General features: G+C 36.1%; 3 protein-coding genes and 1 long non-coding RNA gene across 5 annotated transcripts; 3 read left to right on the top strand and 1 right to left on the bottom strand.

Annotated features, from left to right (window-relative positions):
- Positions 1 to 29: 29 nt before the first annotated feature.
- On the top strand, positions 30 to 3,033 carry LOC100186478 (sodium/potassium-transporting ATPase subunit beta-1-interacting protein 3-like). The gene is made up of 7 exons (XM_002132104.5): positions 30 to 240; positions 441 to 578; positions 955 to 1,035; positions 1,449 to 1,613; positions 1,869 to 1,929; positions 2,183 to 2,276; positions 2,545 to 3,033. The coding sequence occupies exons 1-7, from the start codon at positions 184 to 186 to the stop codon at positions 2,573 to 2,575; spliced, it is 627 nt and encodes a 208-aa protein (XP_002132140.1). The 5' UTR covers positions 30 to 183; the 3' UTR covers positions 2,576 to 3,033.
- A 1,726-nt stretch (positions 3,034 to 4,759) lies between these two features.
- LOC104265430 lies at positions 4,760 to 5,664 on the bottom strand. The gene is made up of 4 exons (XR_717152.3): positions 5,301 to 5,664; positions 5,109 to 5,171; positions 5,018 to 5,051; positions 4,760 to 4,773 (listed from the first exon to the last, which is right to left on the bottom strand). It is a non-coding gene; the product is annotated as an uncharacterized LOC104265430 (long non-coding RNA).
- Positions 5,665 to 7,084: 1,420 nt separating this feature from the next.
- On the top strand, positions 7,085 to 9,974 carry LOC100176262 (thioredoxin-like protein AAED1). The gene is made up of 5 exons (XM_002132100.5): positions 7,085 to 7,315; positions 7,770 to 7,838; positions 8,113 to 8,272; positions 8,586 to 8,714; positions 9,035 to 9,974. Exons 1-5 carry the CDS (start codon positions 7,160 to 7,162, stop codon positions 9,160 to 9,162), a joined length of 642 nt encoding a protein of 213 aa, XP_002132136.1. The 5' UTR covers positions 7,085 to 7,159; the 3' UTR covers positions 9,163 to 9,974.
- Positions 9,975 to 13,316: 3,342 nt separating this feature from the next.
- LOC100180193 lies at positions 13,317 to 21,650 on the top strand. 2 transcript variants are annotated; one of them, XM_026840663.1, is made up of 14 exons: positions 13,481 to 13,578; positions 14,525 to 14,709; positions 15,665 to 15,846; positions 16,131 to 16,201; positions 16,581 to 16,684; positions 17,212 to 17,354; positions 17,609 to 17,771; positions 18,078 to 18,232; positions 18,659 to 18,803; positions 19,283 to 19,480; positions 19,756 to 19,862; positions 20,377 to 20,502; positions 20,853 to 20,993; positions 21,369 to 21,650. In XM_026840663.1, the coding sequence occupies exons 2-14, from the start codon at positions 14,553 to 14,555 to the stop codon at positions 21,495 to 21,497; spliced, it is 1,821 nt and encodes a 606-aa protein (XP_026696464.1). In that variant the 5' UTR covers positions 13,481 to 13,578; positions 14,525 to 14,552; the 3' UTR covers positions 21,498 to 21,650. The 2 variants fall into 2 exon arrangements, with proteins under 2 accessions (XP_002132134.1, XP_026696464.1); XM_002132098.4 differs by lacking the exon at positions 14,525 to 14,709 and having other exon boundaries at positions 13,317 to 13,578.
- Positions 21,651 to 22,056: the final 406 nt, after the last annotated feature.

Below are 22,056 nucleotides of genomic sequence, written 5' to 3'. Positions count from 1 at the left end.
AATAACAAAAAAGGCAAACTTTAGGGATTTGTATATTGGTAATTGGTCGAAAAAACATTTCGGCGGCAACTATCACTGAATGGCAGGGTAACGTCGCAGTTCTTACACCATTCAGAGAGACTGTTGATGCAAACGGAGAAAGTGTGATCAAGGATTTTACAACTACGAATATTACTTGCCGTTATGGGATGCCATGCCTCTGCCGCCTGTAGTTTAATCACTATATGTGTTATTCAGTTGGTAAGTAATTCATAAAAGTGTTAAGTGCTGTATATAATCTTGTCCTTTACATTCGCTGTTTTTTTACTGTTACAATGTTTCTTTTTACTGTTACAATGTTTCTGTAAACTTCCTTTTTATAAATATTGGCATCATTTAGCATATGATCACAATAATAATGTCCCACTTTATATAATATTTTTCACATTACTTACTTTTAGTTGACCATTTCTGTTCGCCAAACGTTTGATTTCCTTGCTTTACAATGGGGAGCGATTGTGGTGAACTTTTGTCAAATTGCTGGAGTGATTATTGGACTTTTCGGGGCGTACCGGCAGAAACGAAGAATTATAGCTGTGGTAAGTTGAACTAAATACCAAAGCAAACGTTGCTACTGAAGAATCCTCTTCCTATGTTATCTGCCTAACCCAATATAACTCTGTAAGTAATAATTTCAAGCTACCAACCACTAACACTTTCCACCAGCCTATTCTGTGACGTACCGAAGGATTCTTTACTAGTGCCAAGTAAAGCTAAATTGTGCAGAATTTGTGGTGACTTAAAACATATGGTACACTAATAAGTTGCACAACTGCCCTATGTATTATATCAACACAAGTTTAAAAATAAAGTTCTTTATAGGTTAACCTAAAAATATACATTGTCAATTTATGTGCGAATGTTTTGGTGTAAAATGTTTTGAAAAATATTCACAGTTTAAATTATTTCCCACAGTATGCTGCATGGTCGCTTATTTGGTTGGGTTGGAATCTTTACATTATCCTGCTTTACTTTGGGGTTGGGAACTTAAGCTTGGTAGGTAATTATTGTTTACATAAATCTCCTAGGTGTATTTGATCTTCGGCATGAATCTCCTGGTTTTATGACTATAATAAATTCTGAGTGAATCTGACCCTGATGCTAATAGAGTTGAACGATCCTTATGTAAAGAAATACTGTAAAAGTCTGCTACGAAAACATACAGACAAAAATCGAGTCCAACCAATTGTATAATAAAAGATATTTATTTCAGCTCCTTGTCATAATACATGAACACAGGCATTAAATTTTTGTGTTAGGAAAGGCAGGGATAACTAAACCCACAATCCAGTGAAACAAACAAGTCTAATTTATTGATTATAATGTTCACTGATTAATCCTGTGAACTAAATCCAAGGTAGGTTTGTCGTCCATGCAGAGGAAAACTAACACATTGTTATTTATTTCAGGCAGAATATATGGTAAGTTTAAACTTGGGTTTGAATGACAACTACACCTGGTTCAAAACCCACCCAGTTGGCTGTGCAGCAGAGGCAGTCTCAAAAGATAAGTTCTGTATATATCGGTTCGAATATATTGAGATTCTACAATCGGGTGTTCAGCTACTTCTTGCAGTAAGTCAAGTTGTTATGTATATATTAATGTTATGGCTACCTTGTATAGAACAAAAGACAGTAATAAAAAAAACGTAAAAACAGCATCATTTTTTTTACCTATTAGTGTAGCCAAGTTACTTAAGAACAGATTTAAAATCAGTTGCCATTCAATTTCAAGCAGTCTACATTGTTCTCTTCGGCATTTTTGTCTCTGCTATTTTATTGTAACCTTTGTTGTATATGCTTGCTAAGTAACTTTGCTGTCATATATAGGTGATTGGATTCAGTTTTGCAAGTTATTCTGTTGGGATAATGAAAGAAGATGAGAGGACATGTAAGTTTGAATTACTAATTATTTGCTACTTTAGCTGCTCAACAAATAAATGAAACTTATTTTGTCTGTTCGCCGTTTGGTCATGATAATGAAGAGCTTGAGAGTTTACAAATGCGAAAAAAACGGGTAGTAACAGTAAAACAACAGTTGTTAAAACTAGCTTATTGATAAAACAAAAAAAATATCGTTTTAGATAAAAGGAGTGACTATACACTCTACTCTACAGACAAATAAATCTGTTTTTTATCCACAGTTGATTACCAAGTTGGTTATCGTAGCACTATCGACAACAAAGCAAGAAAATCAGATGTGAATTCAAATCAAAAGGTTGTTCAACCCCTAGTAGGGTAAGTTTGTCAGTGTTTTTTTTGACACCAATGATTCGTCTGCTGTATGGGTCCATATATCTTGCTGAAATCTCATCACATGCGAAGATATATTATTTCTCTGGTGAAGTCTTGCTGGATAGCAGACAAAAAATCGAAAATACATTATGTTTTTATTCCAACTGTTAAAAGTCTATTTACATTATGCCTGGTGGAAGAAGTAATATAGAAAAAGTATTATGTTCAACAACAACAATATTCTAAACTAGAGTGTTTTAAATCCTTTCAGGTCAACTTTGAATACTTCATCAACTGTATGATAGACTCACGAATCACAATCATATGAACACACCTCATTTGTTGCACATCTTCACGCTGAGATTCACATCATCGCAGTAACTCAAGTTGATGTCTATTTGTTTCTTTTTACTTTTTCAGTATTTTCGATTTTGTTTAATGAAGTGCCAAAAAATTGTGTTTCATTTTCAAATAATTGTTTCCCATTGTGAGAGTTATGTTCTGTATACGGTACAATACTAAGTGCCTTTATATATTTGTTACTTTCTAGCGGTGCCTACTTTTCAATGTGAACTTTGGTACATTTGAATTACCCCTTGTGACTTTGTTTACTATCAAGTATTATTACCTATTCATTGTGTTCGAGTTATTGGTCATGTCAAAGCTATGTTTGGTCATTGTAGTAAACAAGTATTTTGTTATTTTTTATACTTTCATTTGTAATCGAATTCCGTGCACAAATAAACACAATTTCATTTGATTTGCTTTATTGCGTAGTTTGATTGTAATTCTAAGGTTTTAGATAAAAGGGTCAGGATTGCAGTGCATAGTTATGTCCGGCACTGTGGTGTAATGATCAGTGTGTCTTCCGCTAACGCCGAGGTAATTGATCCAAGGCTCGCCGCTGCTACCGTTGTGGGGGTATGTGTCTTTGGGCCATACAGTTTACGGCAATTGCTGGATGTCTTAATATCTGGTTGTGCACGAGGTGTGTGATACACAACACCACCCGTGTTATACCGACTAAGAACCAATATGCTTATGCGAACGTCTTAATTTAGCTATCTTAACCTAAAACTTCAGCTAGAATAACGCAAGCAATATGCCAACTGCATTTCAATTTATTTTTAATAAAGATAAAAGGTTTTTACAATAAATTTGTTTATTAAAATTATTATATTTATTATATAAGCAGTTTATAACAACATTTGGAAATTGCCCTCCTAAATATATTGCTTCTGAAAAATGTCTGAAAAATGAAAATAGGATTAAAATACCTTCATAATTTATGTGGCTGGCGTTGGTGGAAAGCCACTACGGCACGACAAGCCCCCAGCCAATGGTAGTGGGTTTCTACTCTGGTGAGAAACCCTTGCGGGATGTTACTGTCCACGCAGGTTAAAGAAACCCAAAAGACAAAAATGAAACAACGAATGCACATACACATGTGCACGACAACGACGACAAAAACAAAAAAAAAATAATAAAACGAGGTGCAAATACAAAAAGGTGCAACAAAACATGCAATGAACACAACAGCTCAATCATAACCAAAAATGGACGGTTATAAATAAACTATAAAGCGGACAGCATTATTGAAACATCTTCAAGGAAAATATGGTTCAAATCCCGAAAGATAATCATCTGTAGTGTACACCATATTAAATGTTCGACAACAAGGAGTCGAAGCCAATAACGGCTCCTCACGTCCCAAATCACCTGACAAGTCGCCATGTTGGTACCGCGATACTCTCATCTTATCTTCACACAATATAATATCGTTCGGATGTTACGCACCGCTTCGACCGTTACGAAACTGCGTCAGGTTGTTACGAACCGCATTGACAGTGACCTAAATGACCGAGCGTAGCATCACTGGCGGCGACGTCCACGCACCAACCTTACCGTGACGTAACTCAACCAAAACTGACGTAACCGCACCGAACGCAGGTCATGACAATACTCACCCACCGTATCGACGACTGTATAGCATACTTGAGACGTGGCCATCGTCCCAATTACGCTATACATGCCAAATAGAAGTTACATCACATGGCTAGATTTATTGCGTTAAATGTTAAATTGTTTATTGGAATTATATAAACTACTTTTATGCGAATATTATACTGCGTGTTAATATTATTCGAGTAGTTGTGTACCAACATGTCGTTCATACCAAGCGATTAGGACAATACAGAACCGCTAAAGGAATCGATTGCAGAAGAAGTACTCAATAGAGTGTACAACAGCAAAATCCGATCCAGCAAGATGTTCGCCATAGTTTCATTGCATATATTTCAGTGACATGCAAATGCACCAAAGTAGTGACTGACAAAAAGGCTGGCAGCAACGTTAGGTCCAGCAAAAATAAGACACAAACACAAATCCGGCAACACCGTAAGAGTGCTCCAGCAACCACACCCCAACAACACACAACTCTTAGGCCTAATTAAAACTCAAACCGGCATCCATATTCGTCGTCTTTATCTTTGTTCTTCGTCTGCAATACAAAACATTAAACAATATAGATTGAAAAAATAACAACCTGCATAATTAGATCCAGCAAATGTTAGGACATAATGCTTCTTATATTTTAAACAACGCTATTTTTAAAAGTCGTGGGAATGCGGTTCTATAATTCTGTAAAAACTCTTTGTTTACTATCAAGTGCTGGGAGGATAAAATACAGTGAAAACATATATCTCATTTTACCCCAACCTACATAGCAATGATAATGTATATACCTTGTGCTTTTCTTCTGCAGCTTTAAAGACTTTTCTGTAACAATTCTAATCTTTAAAAATTCATTTTGGCAGTATCTTACGTCATAAATACCTTTATTCTTACGTATATTGTGCGGCTGGACGCTTGATCCTCTGTGACGTCACGTACCATTTTCTAAAATATCCAACAATTTTAAATTATTAAAATACATAATAAATTAACTCATATTCAGTTGTATTTATTAAACAAATTAAGATATATTGGCAAAGACACCACCGCAAACCATTAATATAAACAACTTACGAAGTGGGTACTTCTGTCGCGGCATCACCACTTTGTAACGTCACATTCATGTCGTCATCTAAACAATAACTGGTGTACGTAACAATGCCTATTGTGAATTAACTTACCAATTCTTTGATCTTCTTTCTTTATATATGCTTATAGCACGAATGTTATTAAATTAATATATTAAATTAGTAAAGTAGGGTAGAGTGGGGAAAGATGGGACATTATTTCATTCTATTTTCTCGTCCCATTTGGTATCGTAAAGAAAGAACATTCAAGGAAATATAAAACCGTATACCCACGGCTTAAATACACCGCAGTTATTTTTCAAAACACGATCAGAGTATTTGTATATCATGTGCTAAATCCACCTTCCCCATCCTACTATATCTAAAGTTAGAATGTAAATATATCTTAAAATGTGTATTAAAATGTAAATATATCTTAAAATGTGTATTAAAATAACGTAATTAAAATATAAAATAAATAATAAATTACTTCGTATAAAGTATAAAATTAAATTAAATATGTAGGTTTTAACATATAAAATATATACGTATTAAATTAACATGTTTAAGCAAAATATAACTTACGCTTACAAGTTAAAGTGATAAACGATTATGCGGCCCTATGGAAAAATACTAACGAATAAAAAAATCTACGTTGTGACGTCATAAGCAAACGTGGTAAAGCGATGACGTAACTATGACGTGATTGTTGTAAGCGAGAGCGAATGCGCGCGTTAGGACACGATGTCAGGAAGCATATTTGCGACGGCGATTGTGACGTATAGGGACGCAGCATTTGTGACGTATTGGAACGCAGCGCTGGTGACGTAATAGACATTCGTGCAAATCAATGTGGCGACGCGAGTGACGTGTATACTGTGACGCAATAAAGAACCGTCGCGCAATTCCCGAAAGTGAAATAATAATGTTAAAATTACGGTAGTATTAATATAATATTAGGAATAATAATATCACTTGACAAATAATACATTAATAGTATAAATACTCTTAATAGAAAGAGGAATACAATGCTAGACCTTAACCAACTTAACTCGTCAATTCTTGTAGTAGAAGCAAGAATAATCCATTTAGGTGCAGAACTATCACCATCTAAGATTCTAAATTCTAAAGTGAATACTAAGTTAAAACTGAGGCGGCAAGGACGGCTAGTGTTAACCGCCAACCAATCAAAAGCGGCAAGAAATAATTATTAATTCCGCGTGCATTGGAATTTGAAGTGGTTCCGAAACTTTGTTTATTTCTCAAAGCTTTTCTCCCCAACAAATATTTCACTACGTCATCATTCGTGAACACTGTTACCAAGGCAACTATGTGAACACTGTTTCCATGGTAACGACCGAAGCAAGATGATTAAATGTCAAATTAACATGCGGCGTTACATGGTTAGGATGCGGAAACGATTCGGTTAAAAATAACCGTTTTTTAAAACGATTCTCTACTTCATTACCCTGATTGACTTATATAACGACAAAATGAATCACAAAACGAACCCCTGACCTATTTCATGGATACAGTATACAGATCTTTACTTTACAATTGCATGTGCGCATTTTTGCAAAACAATTGTGTTTGTATCATATTAACATGCTTTGTGATTACTGTACGTATAGGATCTGGATATGCTATATATGTGGTGTGTATGTCCTGTGTTGTAGTAAAAATATTGAATGCAAAAACCTTTTTTCATGGGCAATCCAAATAATGAATGAACGAATGAAATATTTTACCGTTGGCGAATCGACTGTGTACACACACTTTTAAATATCTATACGTATTGTGTGTAATGCAGTACAGATTCTTATGCGCTATACAATGTCTGTATAATTTGGTTTCTAAACTTTTAAAATGGAGCCACCAGAAGAAGTAGAAATACAACGTCTGCCAGAAAATTTATTTGATTTGAATGCAGTTGATCAGTGCATTCTACGTGACCGGAATGGACAGGCAACGACTTTTAAATCTGCAAGAGAGGGTTCTACCTGCATTATAGTGTTTATTAGGGTAAGTAACTAGTCTGTTCTTATTTAATTTTTTTCTTGAAGTGTAAGTATGCTGTTTTTCTTCAAAGTAAAAGCATGTTGTTTCTTTTTTAAGTTTTTCTATTAAGAAACATGCAGTTCTTTAAGGCAAATGAAAAACTGGTGCTAGTGAAGAATCTACCCCCCCACCTTATATGCTAACCACTAACCCTTTAGGTTTAGGTGTTGTTGGGGAATAGGTTTAGGTGTTGATGGTTAGGGGGTTAGTGGTTATAGGAATTAGTAGTTAGTGGTTATAGGGGTTAGTGGTTAGCAAATAAGGTGGGGGGGAAGATTCTTCACTAGCACCGTTTTTTCTTTAAGGTATATGAAAAACTGTAAAAAATCAGTCGCAAAACCCTTATTGGTTGTTTTATCGCTATTTCTATATTTTAAATGAGGTAGATTCAAAAGTAATATATCATATTTCTATTCAGCACTTCATTGATTATGTTGCCAAAGAATATGTTGAAGATTTTTCCAAAATATTCCCGCGTCACTTAGAAGTAAGTTAAATAACTTATGTATAAGTATTGCCTGTATAATACTATACAAGCAGTAATCGTAGGCGGCAAACCTGGGGTGGCAGGGTGGGCAGAGGTACTCTAGAGTTGCATTGCATTATTCACTACACAATAGAAACCAAATTTGTCCCATAGGCATGCACGTCTAACTATCCCTGTTTCCTGCGCATTTTAAAAAGTTGCTGCCTATACAAACTATAGCTGTCAATGCCATACATTGCTGATAAATTAAAACTCTTTTTATATTAAATTTTAGGGCAGCAATGTAAAAATCATTGTGATTGGTTGTGCTCCATCGCGCTTCATTGCTCCTTTCTGTGATGAAACCAATTTTGAACATTCAATGTTTTGTGATTCCAAACGGATCATCCATAAATGTCTTGGACTTTACGATTATCCACAAAACTCATTGTCCAGTAAGTTTAACTGTGTCTGTGTATGGCTTACACAGCTTTTCTATTCGTTTGCAAAGTTCACATTTAAGCACGTTTAAGCATGTGTGTGATTTTTACTAGGTCCATATTCACATACTTTATTAAGTCTACAATATAGTTCGGACCCCATCCGCAACACCCAATGTGTTATGAACTAAGCTTCGTGACAATGTTTTGCCTAATTACATATTTTATAACCACGTATGTTTTAAATGTATTTGGTCTGCCATGTAATGATGAATAAGTGTCATTAAATTATTAAATTGACAGTTGTGCAATTTATCTTTATTTACAGATGAGGTTAGTCCCCATGTAAAATCAACCGCATTTTCTGGCTTTTTCCGAACCGTTTGGAGAGGAATAAAAAGTCAGGTTGAACAGGGAGATTCTTTACAACAAGGGGGACAACTTATTATCGACCAAGGTAAAAACACATCACTGTCTAAATACATGGTTTCAGTTAATGGGATCTTGGTAATTTATTTTGAAATGCTAGTTATTGACTGTTAGATTATCTGTAATATGCTTTAATAAATGTGTCAACAGAATTCCCACGTTACTTATAACGAATGTCGTTGTCCGCCCAGGATAAATAAGTCACATTTATTCACAATCACTCTCACTGGTAAACTTTAATATATTAGGTGTTGAACGAACATGTAATTTAAATGTTGGTTAAGGAGTTGTATTCTATTTATGTCAGTTTTATTCAATTGCGTTTTAATTTTAGTTCCTTTTTTTTAGACGGCAAAATATTATTTTTCCATCGCGACTCCCACCCACTTGATCACACACCTATAAACGACCTTCTGCACGCTGCCAATCTGCCAAGGATCGATTTTCTGTGTAATTTTCCCATCAAAGATGTTTAATAGAACAAGATCTACACAAAAGCCAAAATAAACTTAGGTGATCTGAGAATACAGATATTATTTCGGCCATTTTCAATACCTTTTACTGGTGCCACTAATCTAAAATTTGGACACTGTACTAACTAGATCCAAGCGGTACCGATGTTTAAATTTTATTTTAGCTTCATCCGGAAAAGGTATTGAAAATGAACATTATACTTTCTGTATTCTTGGATCACCTTGGTCCAAATTAAGGGTTGCAGTTATTTTACATGCAATTGGTAACCTTAAAACGGATTTTATACTTTTTGGAAAAGTGTTAGAAAAAAATCGCTAAAAGAAATATATTTCAGCCCCTAAAATGTCATGATATTTGTATAATATCATTACCTATGTCTATCACTAAACCCATACAAAAGCACATATGTTTGGATGAAATCCTTTATTTGCACAACTTACTGTAATTTGTATTGCAAACGCATTTTGCAATTATTGTTTATTTTTTTCTACTGCTTTGTAGCCTTAGTCTACCTACACAAACACATACGCTTTTATACTGTAATGCATCACTGTTTTTAGTTAAAAGTACTTTGAACATACATTGTGTAATTTTGCAACACTGTATGCGCTGTGAGTTATACTTCATGCGATTTTTTAAATTAAGTTGAACATTTTTCATGCTACAGTGCAGTCTAACATGCTTCCAAATTTTCCTAATTTTGTTCTTTAATAGCAATAAACAATGTTGGTATCATAATATTAGATTATGCAGTCGTGAACTCGAATTATGTTTGGTTATCATAAACAAATTAAAGTCATTGCAACATGCGGACTTAAAAGAGATGACGTGCATCATTATATTTATCCATAAACATGACAACTAAGATTTGAACTTACCAAAAAAATAAAGAGCAAAACGTTAGACATTCAAACACGATACAGATTAAACAACAGCTTAAAAACGAGTGTTAGACCTGCAAATTTCGGTGCTAGAGAAGAATCTTTTCCCCAACCTTATTTGCTAACCACTAACCCCTAGGTTAGGGGGTTAGTGGTTATAGGGGTTAGGGGTTAGGGGTTAGTGGTTAGAAAATAAGGTAGAGGGGGGTAGAGACTCTTCACTAGCACTCAAATTTCATTAGTATTGTGAGGCAAAATGGACTCTGTAGCACATAATATCCCCTATTTACTAAACGTATTTTAAACAACTAACATCGGTCCTTTACAGTCGTACGGATACGGTTCTCTATAATTCTGTAAATATTCTTTGCTGACTAAAATTGGACGATAAAATAAAACTACAGTAGGATGGGGGAAGATGGGACACTTTTTAATTCTATTTTCTCATCCCATTTAGTAGTAAACAAAGAGCATTCAAAGAAATATGAAACTATGTCCTCATGACTCTCAAAGACCGTTGTTAATTGTGGAAAACATGATCAGGAAATCTGGATCATATGTGTTAAGGGTGTTCCATCTCCCCCACCCTACTGTATATTCCATCTTACCCCACCTATTATGCACATAGATAAAATCACACATTGTTGTGCTAACGATGCAGCATTCGAAACCTATATACACCTCATGTACTACATCTTTAAAACAACACAGCCAACGAAACCCGAACCTTAAACCTTAAAAGCTTCTTTTAAACCGCGCACTTTACAAGCGTCTCTTGGAAACATTAGCTCGCCTAATTGTCTTGATGAAACCATATCTCGGTTATGTTACTCTGTAACGACTCGCTTGGTTTGGATAAGGTGGAGTACACCAGATGCTTACGACCAACGTAAACGGGCACAGTTTAAGAGAGTTGTATGCTTAATTGAGATTTTTATAAGCACCGATTTTTTTTCTATGCAACTGCTGTGTAGAATAATCGGTATTAGTTTTAGAAAGATTGCGATAAATTCCTTAAATTTGGCCCTGATTTAGTGTTCATTAAATGTTTCAGCTGCTTACGACCAATGTAAACGGTCACAGTTTAGTCGTATGGATAGGTATGATATATAGTAGGGTGAGGGAAGATGCGACACCTTTAGCACTTAATGTCCAAATATCCTGATCGTGTTTTAACCAATTAACAACGGTCTATGGGAGTCGTGAGGATAAAGTTTGATAATTCATTGAATGTTCTTTGTTTACTACTAAATGAGACGAGAAAATAGAGTTGAAAGGTGTTCCATCTTCCCCCACACTACTCTATATAAACAACAGAAAAAATATTCTGTTACTTCTGTTACCAGACACACTGTATTATTTTTTTTAAATGAGAGACGTTTTAAAAAAGCATGTTAAGGTTTAACATTATTATAACGACGCTGCTGTCACCATCTATTCCTTACAGATGTTGTAGAAAAGTATAAGCAGTCTAGCGTTTGATGAATATAATGTTGTGGTTTCGCATACTGAATATGTAAAGCGAGTAACCAAGGCAACTTTATAATTGTAACTAACTGTATCGTGGTGGTCGCCAGCGAGCTTAACTTTGTTCTGAGTAACTGTACGCGTTTAACCCATTGGTGTTTTTCAAAAAACCCGTTACCGAAATACACAGTCGTAAGGTGGCAGTATGGGTACGTAATCGCCGACAACGTTCAGCGTCGATATCGGTCTTAGGTGTGAAGCGATCGCGGGGTGCTGTAGCGATTCCCTTTTAACGCTTAAAAATACAATGCATGTCACTCTCGTAATAAAAAGAATGTATAGTAGGGTAGGGAAAGATGGGACACCTTTTTATTTTGTTTTCTCTTATCATTTGGTAGTAAACAAAGAACATTTAATGAATTATGAAACCGTATCTTTACGACTTCCACAGACCGTTTTTAGTTGTTTAAAACACGATCAGGATATTTGGATATTATGTGTTAAAAGTGTCCCATCTTCCCCCCTCTACTGTATATATAGTATGGTGAGGACAGATGGGACACCTTTAGCACATAATATCCAAACATATCGATCGTGTTTTACGTAATTAACAACGGTCTATGGAAGTCGTAAGGATACGGTTTTACAATTCATTGAATTTTTTTTTGTTTACCATTAAATGGGACGGGAAACTGGAATTAAAAGGAGTCCCGTTTTACCCCAGCCTACTATATTAAAGCAATCATAAAAAAAACGAGAAGTTTTAATCCAGTTTGTGGCATATACAAATAGCGATACTATTAAACAAGAATGCTACTTCAACATAACTTGAAATTACACATAAGAATATGTTTCAATAAATTAAACGTAACGCAGCATATCATAAAGTAAACCAACGTTCTTTTGCCGAGGTTAAAAATGCCAAAACAACAGCTTTAAGAGGCGGGCATACCGCCCATTCAAGTCTGTATGGTTTACAAAACATAAGAAATTAAAATACCAGATGCCAAGCGAGTTGTTTATAAAGTGGACACGCACGATTATTAATGAAAGGCGGGGCAACAATAAGTGAAGCTTTTGTTTCGTGGTGTGTATTCACTATTTCTAGCAGCGGCGACCAGTGTTTCCCGGTTTAGGTTACCTTCAGTTCCAACATAATTAGTTTTGATATTTCGAGTTAGATGAGGCAACACTGCAAAACGCGGTGTATGGAATAACAGTCAGAGATGAAGAGCCATCTAAGTAAATCTAGCGCTATTGATCAAAACCGACTTTTATATACACGTTGAGTGACAGGGGTATTGGCGAGCCAGCGGGTCGTATTAAGTTTATTATTTTGAAAGTTTCCTGCGCGAAGGATGTCACAGTATTCGAAGTAGAATTGCATATTCCAAAGCAGTATATTTTACAAGAGTGATTGATTGTGCCGTTTTGGCCATATTAAAAATAGACTGAATGATGAAGTGAGCGCCTACAGCTTCTGTTTAAGGTACAGAGAGAGCGAGGTCAACTATTTGCTCAAAATCTTCAAGTGCCTGTTTCACGCTTAGTTCATATATTGACGTATTTGTTTCAAGCGTTAATGAGCAAACCAAGTCTGCACTAGTCTTCAAAGAGAACAGAACAAAATCAACCAAAGTCTATAATCTATATAAACAGACTGTAGAAATTAGTATATTGTCTAAATTGTCAGACATACAGAAAATAGTAACAATCATCCGCAAAGTTACTTACGTCGTAACTCGTTAAGCCGGTACGAGGTGTATGAAACAGAACACCCGTGTTAGAACTATACTGCTGTCGCTTTCCAGCCACGCAAGGACAAAGCAAGTCAGCACATTTAATCAGTGTTAAATTTATGATATTTAGAATTAGCAAAAAAAAATATTTCATAAAAAGACAGTATAGTTCTAGGTTGATCAACATGAAAAGCATCTTGTTCGTTATCTTCACGCAGATAGTTTAGTATCTCAAACATGAGTAACAAACAGATAACATCAACCTCTAACATGTCAAAGCTTCTTGTAAGATCGAACTCGAAACGGAAACATTCGTTGCTTAGTTTAATGGGTAAGTAACTACATGGTCACTTATTAGAAGCGGTAAAAGTAAAACTCCATGTTTAGAGCATGACAAACCTAAATTGGAAAAACTCAAAACATCTTGTTCAATATAAAATGAAAAGCGTACATCAAAGAGATACTTACGAAAAATTAAAATCTGTGTATTGATCAATATTGCTCAAATGTGATTCAAAGGTATCGCTAAGTTTTAAATACCGAAGCAGGCAGATTTTTCGTTTGTGCCGTCTTTAGCTACAAAACTAGAGTTATACATAACCGTTAGATTTAAAATAAGCGAAAGCCCATTCAAACGTCCTATATCCTTTCTAGTTAAAGCATAAACCCAACCAATATTGAGTTTAAAAACAACCGTAACGGGCAAATATATAGCCCTAAAACTCCGTTCTATATTAAAGCTAATAAAAAAGATCCCGGGGGTAATCCGATTACCGTACGCGGACGCACGTCTTTTATCGCACTGCGGTTCGAAATGATATTAAATTGTTTAGCCACTGCCTGTAAGCATGTTATTCTTGGACGGCAGCCATATAACGCCGGTGTCTTTTAATGTCGTCGCTTATACCATAAGAAGACTAGCCGGTTTAATAACATCCCACGATTATTATGATAACTCGTCTTGTGGAATCACAAAGAGGTCACCGATGATACCACCTGTTACACGAGACCCTGAAACGTGACGAAACATGATTCGGCGAACCCAAATAAAAAAATATTTTACAATAAACTGCAAAGCATAAATGAATCTCAAAAAGCGCATTATATGGTCATAATAAAATACATGGTGAAATGTGATATTTCTATAGTATAGTACTATAGTCGATACTGTTTTAGAGAGAGAGACGAAGGCGTTTGTTTAAACTTGACTACGTTGTATTTTTAAAAGACGGCACTTTAAGTTTCGCTTTGCGGCCACCACCCATATATTTGTACAGCTAAAAGAACAGCACACGACTAACGGCCATGTTAAAACATCGTGTATCCCCTGCTGAAAGTGGATCTAACCCTCCTCAATGCGCCACCCCGGAAGCGGTAGAGAGGGTGCGTAGGGTAAAATTTGCTCCTTCCATGTTCTCGGATGACCTGCGAAAAACTCCAATAGACGGAGATGTAATACCAGGTAAAACAAGACGGGGACACCCGAAGCAAAATAAGCGATGCTTTTCGAGCTCGCCATTTAGTCGGCTATACAGCCATTTACATTTCCAGCACGTTTACGTGAAAGTCTGTCTCAGCAACGCTAATCCTCTTTAGCCGACGGTTTGGACAAAAGTTTCAGATTTAAGCTATTTGAAGAGCCACTTATCCCCGCTTTTATTTCAAGTGCCCACCGTTTCAAACTCACACTTAAATGTGTGCACTTGGCGGTGAAAGTATTTCATCGACTTTTGCTCACAGTTGGCCGTTGTCATAACAAGCCAGTAGTAGTCTTCAATATCAACTATAACACGCCCTTTTAGAAATATCTCTAGTAGGCCGTGACTGTAATAAACCATAAACACGGCAATGATATGTTGCATGGTGCTGGTATAATTGGGGCAAGTACGAGCTGTAACTGATACCTTGTACACCAATAGTTTTCCACGTATAGTTACCACAGCAAACGATTACTTTGTACGCCAGCTGATCTAAGAACGCAGCCATAACTTTAAAGTCGCAATGAAATAATTAAACGTGTAAACTGTTCCTTTTTGAGATTCGTTCGCATCATCAGTTATCCGATTTTGGATTTTTTGCTTGGTTAAAACTATGTTTAAACTATGTGTGATTTATCCTCTGCGGTGCCTTGGCGTGCCCCCATCACCCGCATAGAAAACACTTGTTCTTGATAAAACGCAGAATATTTACCGATTCGAATCATGCTAGAATACACTCCGCTATATTCACTATTACTGTTTTATGGCATCATAATAACTCATTTAAATTGTTTAGAGGGCCTTTGTTCAGAGGGCCTGTTCGATGGCATTATAATAACAATAAATCCGTTTTACTTACGATGATAACACTTAAAGTTTCAAAAGTTTTCAAGTTTGTCTAATTTGTTTACATCAGGATAACACACTTAACATTTCCAGAGGATCCGTCCCGTCGGTCGGTACCCAACGTTCACGCACCCCCCGCAACTGGCCCTCCTTCTACCTCAAATAACAGGAGGTCGTTCGCAGCTGCCGCAACCGGGATCCGCAGAGCTTCCATGTTTGCACGGAACTACCACCCTACGTTAAACAACGACAAACCACTGGTTACTTGTATCCCGGTAAGAACTATGTATTACACAAAGATTAACGCATGTTAGATCGCTTCGTAACCTTTATAGTATAGTAGGAGAGATGGGACACCTTTAGTACTCATAATATCCAAATATTCCGTTCGCGTTTTAAACAATTAACAACGGTCTATATGATGGTCGTGAGGATACGGTTTTATAAGAGTGTTTTTATTTTTCAAAACCGCGTTTAAAATACTATGTGCTATCAGTATTCATCTTACCCCACATCAGTATACTAAACATTAAAACAGCGTCTAACTACTCCATTTTAGGCGATCGTTCGCTTTCGAAGAGCTGCTCGAATCGTACGAATGCTCTGCATGGTTTGTTTAGCTTGCAAGAAGTAAGTATGAGAATGGATTTTGTATCACGTTTTCAACGAAGAAGAAACGATTTCATATACTGGGAATTTTTACCCATTGTCTAAAAGTCACACTATACAGCCATAGTGTATATAATTTTATGTACCCAGTTCTGTGTTGTAAATCAGTATCATCGCAGCAGTATATTACATAGTAGGGTAAGGGAAGATGGGAAATATTTTCATTATATTTCTTGTCCTATTTTTTTGTAAACAAAGAACATTCAAAGAAATATAAAACTGTATTCCAACGGCTACTATAGACCGTTGTTAATTGTTTAAAATAAGATCAGGATACTTGAATATTATGTTCCAAACTTGCCCAATCCTATAGAAAAATAAATACGATGTACCTTTCCAGGAGCTTAACTTTCTCCGTGTCCCAGAACAGTTGGGTGGCATTGAAGGAAGCTTTGCTACGTGAAAGTGACGTTAGTAAGGATACAGATAAAGACAAACAAAAAGGTAAAATGTAACAAATTAATGAATACGATATTTTACAATAGAATCAGCGCAACAAATATGTGCCCCTAAAGGCTTCTGACAATTATATAGTACTGCTGTGTGGTACGATGGATATCTTTAGCGCAGAATATCCCATATTTGGTAATCGAGTTTTTAATAATTAACAACGGTTTTATATAGGATACGATTAAATAACTTAGTAAATATCATTTGGTTGATACCAAACGGGACGACAAAATAGAATGAGACATGAATCATCTCATCCGAACATATAGTAGGGTGGGAAAGATGGGATTTTTGGTTCTTTTTACTAGAGTAAGATGCTTACCCCAACCTACACGTGCTGTATTACGACTATATGTAGAGACGAATAATAATTCTGTAACAACATTTAATACCAAAGGAGACAATAAAAAGAATGGAAACTTGCCCCATCTTACCCCAATGTACTTACTATACGCATAGATAACGACTATGTAGAGTTACCGCCCAATAACCTCTATCTGACCTTTGGCTTGACTTTATAGGGTTAACCACGGATGACCCCGAGTTGACCTTTGACCTTAGCAAGTTCAGACGAGCGTCGAAGGACCACGATGAGATGCCAATCAAAATAAAGGAATTACTGAGGAAGAAACCTCACACCAGAACTCAAGAAGAAAATTCAAACGTAAAGAAAGCACATAAAAAAATTGGCCTTCTTTAAGAGTTAGTTAAACCTATTTAGTAATTGCAAAATCCAAAACTTGCGGACAAAATATAAAAACGTGTTCGATTGAATATAAGCATTATTATTCCATAGTAGGGTGGGGAAATATGGGACACTTTTTTATTCTATTTTCTCGTTCTTTTTGGTATAGTAAACAAAGAAAATTCAAAGAATTATAAAGCCGTATTCTTATGATTTACATTGTATTTTATTAGATCATGCGAAGCATGCAAAAAGTTGAACTGTTTGCTCGCTACCCCCTCAGCGTACAGCGGAGGTTGTGTTCCAAGGCATGGTTGGAAAGTTTTGAAGCGAACCGAGTTGTTTTGAGGGAAGGCCATCAACCATCTTGCTTCTATTTCGTCATTTCCGGCAGACGTAAAGAATTATGGGAATTATTAAAATAGTTTTCCACGTCGGTTGCTGTGGCAACCGTATATGAATAACTCACCACAAAGTTGTATACGTGGTAACCTAAAAGCGGACACGAGGTGTATGAAACAGAGTACACGTGTTATAACGACTGCGGTTGCTCGTTTAGTTCATCATTTCTATTTCGTCATTTCCGGCAGACGTAAGGAATTATGGGAGTTATTAAAATATTTTTGTTTGTTTTACTAAGAATTTGTGTTTTTACTAAGAATTTGTAAACAAAGCATTATCATTCCAATTCTACCACCATAGTTGTTGCGAACGAAGAGGAAGAGAATGGCCACACAGTCACAACTTTATTAAAGAGAGGAGACAAGTTTGGGGAGGATGAGCTCGCTACAGGAGATAAACGAAGAGCAACTGTGATGAGTCAGGATGACGTAGAGCTTTTTGTTGTTCATGCTGACGTAAGCAGAATTGGAAAGATTTTTTTAACAGGGCAATTTTTTGACACATTTTTTGGAGCCCTTTGTTTCGTTTTCTGTACCTAAAGTGGTGTAGAAATATTTTGCATACAGGAATAGATAGTAAAAAAAACAACTATTTTACTTAAACTGTTATAATAGTTGAGAATTATAATATATAGTGCCATTGGGTAAATGGATAGGCTAAATGTTTTCATTTCTCTTTCTCGTTCCATTTGGTAACAAAGAAGATTTGAATTTCAAAGACTTATAAAACCTTATCATCACGACTTTGATTTAGCATTGTTAATTGTTTAAAACATGATCAGGATATTTTGATATTAAGTGTTAGATGTCCTATTTTACCCCACAGTACTATACACCATGTGTATATGTACAATTAGTTACAATGCAATATCTTTACTATAGGAATACAAAGATATCTGCCTCGCTAAAGAAGATAACGACATTGAAAATCTTGAAATATGTAAAAAGAACCCAGTTTTCAACCATTGGCCTATTACTAAGTTAATTGAAAATCCGGGCGCATGGACAATGCAGAATTATAAACCAGGTACTTTATGTTAAAATTTAACCTTTAACAGTTAAATGATAGAAATAGATAACTTGTTTTTATTCAAGACCGTTGGTTTGCCATATGTGTACCTAAAGCCAATCGTCAGTGTAAAGGTGAAAGCGTACGTATGTCAGATTTTGTAATCCTACTTTGTGAGGTCCTATAACGAGGAACTTAAGCAGGGGACATAAAACCATGTTTAGCTGCATAGACTGTATAACCCTTTAACCACTTACTCGTTTTTTTAGTCCAATGTGGCTCTTAAAGACTGAACAAAGAAAAGGCGTTAAAACTTATAATATGAAACAAGTATACCGTACTGTTTATTAATATAACCGCTGCTTTAATTGACCTACGATTTTTATAAATATTGGAATAGAAATTATGATGCCCACAGAATGGCCAAGCAATTAAGAGCTTTTCTGAAATATATGTATAGAAAGACTTGCTCAATTTATGAAACCGATTTTTTTCAGGGTCCCTCATCGTGGAAGACAGTTCAAGATGCGAATGGGTTTATGTTATAAAGTCCGGCCAATGTAAAGTAGTTAAGTGTTTGAAGCCGAAGGAACCAGAACAAGACCCTGCAAGGATCCGTCGCATTCTCGCTAAGCAAGCACGGGATCGTCTTGTGAGAGAAATTGATGCAAATAATGTTCAGTCTACGACAAAAGGTGTGGACTTATCTTTATACTCGTATATAACGCATATAGAGATTAGAAAACTCTTTCAACGGCTCTTTTGGTATAAAAAAAACGTTATATATTTCCGACGTTTGTCATTTCCCGATAAAGTCTTGCCGGGTGGCATACGAAGTGTTGGAAATAGGCTATACGTTTTTTTCATACCAGATAAACCGTTAGAAGATTATTTACCGTTAGAAGATTTTACACTATATGCCTGGTAAAAAATGACAGAATGCAAATTAACATATTTAACTCATTATCAGCTGGAGGGGGTGTTGATTTAGCTCCATCTTCAACCTTCTTCACCACCCCCTTGTCCCGACCCCAAACCTTCGACAACCCTGACCCAGCGGTTCAAGCAGCTATCAGGGTAAGAGATTATTGGGTTTCGAATAATAAGTTTAACATTTCAAATGTTTTTTAACGCTTCAGTACAATAACATTGATCAACTGTGTATGATAGAGTGGGGTAAAGTGGGATCTAAATCATCTGATCGTGTTTTAAACAATTAACAACGGTCCACGGGAGCCGTAAAGAAACGGTTTTATTATTCTTTAAACGTTCTTTGTTTACTACCGAATGAGACAAAAAAAAAAAAGAATCAAGAAGTATCCTATCTTCCCCCATATGGTATATAGTAGGGAGGGGGAAGACAGGACACTTTTAGCACGTCATATTCAAACATCCTGGTTCCGTTTTAAACAATTAACAACGGTCTATAGAAGTTGTGAGAATACGATTTTACTTTTCTTTGAATGTTCTTTGTTTACTACCAAACTGGAAGAGAGAATAGAATGAAAAAGTGTCCCATCTCCCCTAATCCTAATATTATGATATACTACTATACATGGTTTTTATGTATCTATCCTTGCATGAAAAACAGGAAGCTTCAAGGTTCCAGAATGTTCCGACTTCGGCAAATTATCCATTCCTGTCTTCACTGTACGGTGAAAAGCTGGAGAACGTAGCTTACGTTGCTTTGGAGGTTCTTGCCACAGGAGACAGCTTTGTAAGTACATAAAACTAAAGTTTGGGTAATGGGGCGATCCTGGCCGAAATCCATAGCGTGCTACGCTGGCACCTCGCCCATACAGAATGGAAGAACAAAAAACATTGAACATATACTGAAACGCTGATAAAGGAAGGGGTGCTTTATAGCACACGGGGCAATATGGGTCGCCCATATACTTTTTAATGGATAGCGTATTATTTAGGCAACCTGTAAGTGACTACTTTGTTGGATTATTTTTCGTTGTCTTTCTCAAGCGCACATATACTTTTACAATGGTTTTAGCGACGCATTAACCACTGTGTGTTTATCGCAAAAGGTGTTTCAGTTAAAAACCTTTTCGTGTATAGGGGTTTCTTGCTGTGCTGCCTAAGGAACAACGAGGTTCGAGTGTGAGTTTGGTCAGTTGCGGGGCTGAGGTTATTCAAATCAACAAGAAGTTTTTCCAAAGACATGCTGATGAAACCGTTTATAGTTTGATAAACATGAAGGTACCAATATAATGTTACTTCTCTTAAGGCTGTACACAGTATTGGGCATGCAAATTCGCCTTGCGAAGTTGTATGCAAACCCATTACCGAGTTCCGCATGCGGCAGCGACATCAAGACAAAACAGACAAATTCCACATACTGTGTACAGCCAACTGTAACAGGCATAATGCAAATGATCGTTTAGCGGCCCATAGCTGCGATAAAAAACATAATGCATTTTCGACGTTTTAAGTCTTTTCAAGTATTTGCTTTCTCACGACTCCCATAGACTGCTGTTGTTAATTGTTTAGATCCGGATTTTCGGATATTATGTGCTAAAGTTATCTCGTCTTCCCCAGTCCTCACCTTACCATATTTATCATTAATATTTACAGTTTCCTCCGTTTCCAAAACAATACGACATTCTCAAGAATTTGAAACAATCTTTCGAATGGGAAGACTACAAGAGGAAAACTATCGGAGATGCCCTACATCGCCTCTACCGGCCGCTTGTTAAACCATAACCTACCGCATGGTGGAGCAAGTGCCTTGATGCAAATATGATTGACCGCTTTTAGAACTTTTATTCGTTTATTTACTGAGTCAATTTATATTACAAATTATACGATTTCTTTTATTGACAAATACAAAAATGATAAATAAACGCACACAGCAGTTCTGGGTTTATTTTAATTTGAAAACCTTTGCGTTTACCGCTATAGATAGCTTTAGTGCCAAGATGTGATCTGTGGTAACAACTTTTTTTCGGAACGCGCCCGTGTTATAACTTGTCATTGCTCCGTTACACGAGGATAAATAAGTTACATAATTCAGTTTATCCGAGCACTGTTATCTGCTAAATGTAAAAGTATAGTAGGGTGAGGAAACATGGGACACATTCCCATTTTATTATATCGTTTAACTTATGTAGTAAACTAAAAACAATTATAAAACCGTATCTTTACGACTTTCGTGGACGGTTTCAATTGTTTAAAACACGATCAGGATATTTCGATATTATGTGCCAAAATTGTCCCATCTTACCACAAAATACTATATAATATAACATCGCTAATGTGCGCG

This window comes from Ciona intestinalis, chromosome 2 (genome assembly GCF_000224145.3).
Source record: "Ciona intestinalis chromosome 2, KH, whole genome shotgun sequence".
NCBI lineage: Eukaryota > Metazoa > Chordata > Ascidiacea > Phlebobranchia > Cionidae > Ciona > Ciona intestinalis.
The sequence above is the reverse complement of the archived record's forward strand: the minus strand, read 5'-3'. Positions and strand labels throughout refer to the sequence as shown.

Bases quoted from the DNA above. Each gene is read 5' to 3' on its own strand.
- LOC100186478 (XM_002132104.5), top strand. From the start codon at position 184: ATGGGATGCCATGCCTCTGCCGCCTGTAGTTTAATCACTATATGTGTT. The intron at 241-440 runs GTAAGTAATTCA...ACTTACTTTTAG, and splicing joins CTATATGTGTTATTCAGTTG to TTGACCATTTCTGTTCGCCA. The intron at 1,930-2,182 runs GTAAGTTTGAAT...TTTTATCCACAG, and splicing joins GAAAGAAGATGAGAGGACAT to TTGATTACCAAGTTGGTTAT.
- LOC100176262 (XM_002132100.5), top strand. From the start codon at position 7,160: ATGGAGCCACCAGAAGAAGTAGAAATACAACGTCTGCCAGAAAATTTA. The intron at 7,316-7,769 runs GTAAGTAACTAG...ATTTCTATTCAG, and splicing joins GCATTATAGTGTTTATTAGG to CACTTCATTGATTATGTTGC. The intron at 8,715-9,034 runs GTAAAAACACAT...CCTTTTTTTTAG, and splicing joins ACAACTTATTATCGACCAAG to ACGGCAAAATATTATTTTTC.
- LOC100180193 (XM_026840663.1), top strand. From the start codon at position 14,553: ATGTTAAAACATCGTGTATCCCCTGCTGAAAGTGGATCTAACCCTCCT. The intron at 14,710-15,664 runs GTAAAACAAGAC...TAACATTTCCAG, and splicing joins AGACGGAGATGTAATACCAG to AGGATCCGTCCCGTCGGTCG. The intron at 16,685-17,211 runs GTAAAATGTAAC...TTGACTTTATAG, and splicing joins AGATAAAGACAAACAAAAAG to GGTTAACCACGGATGACCCC.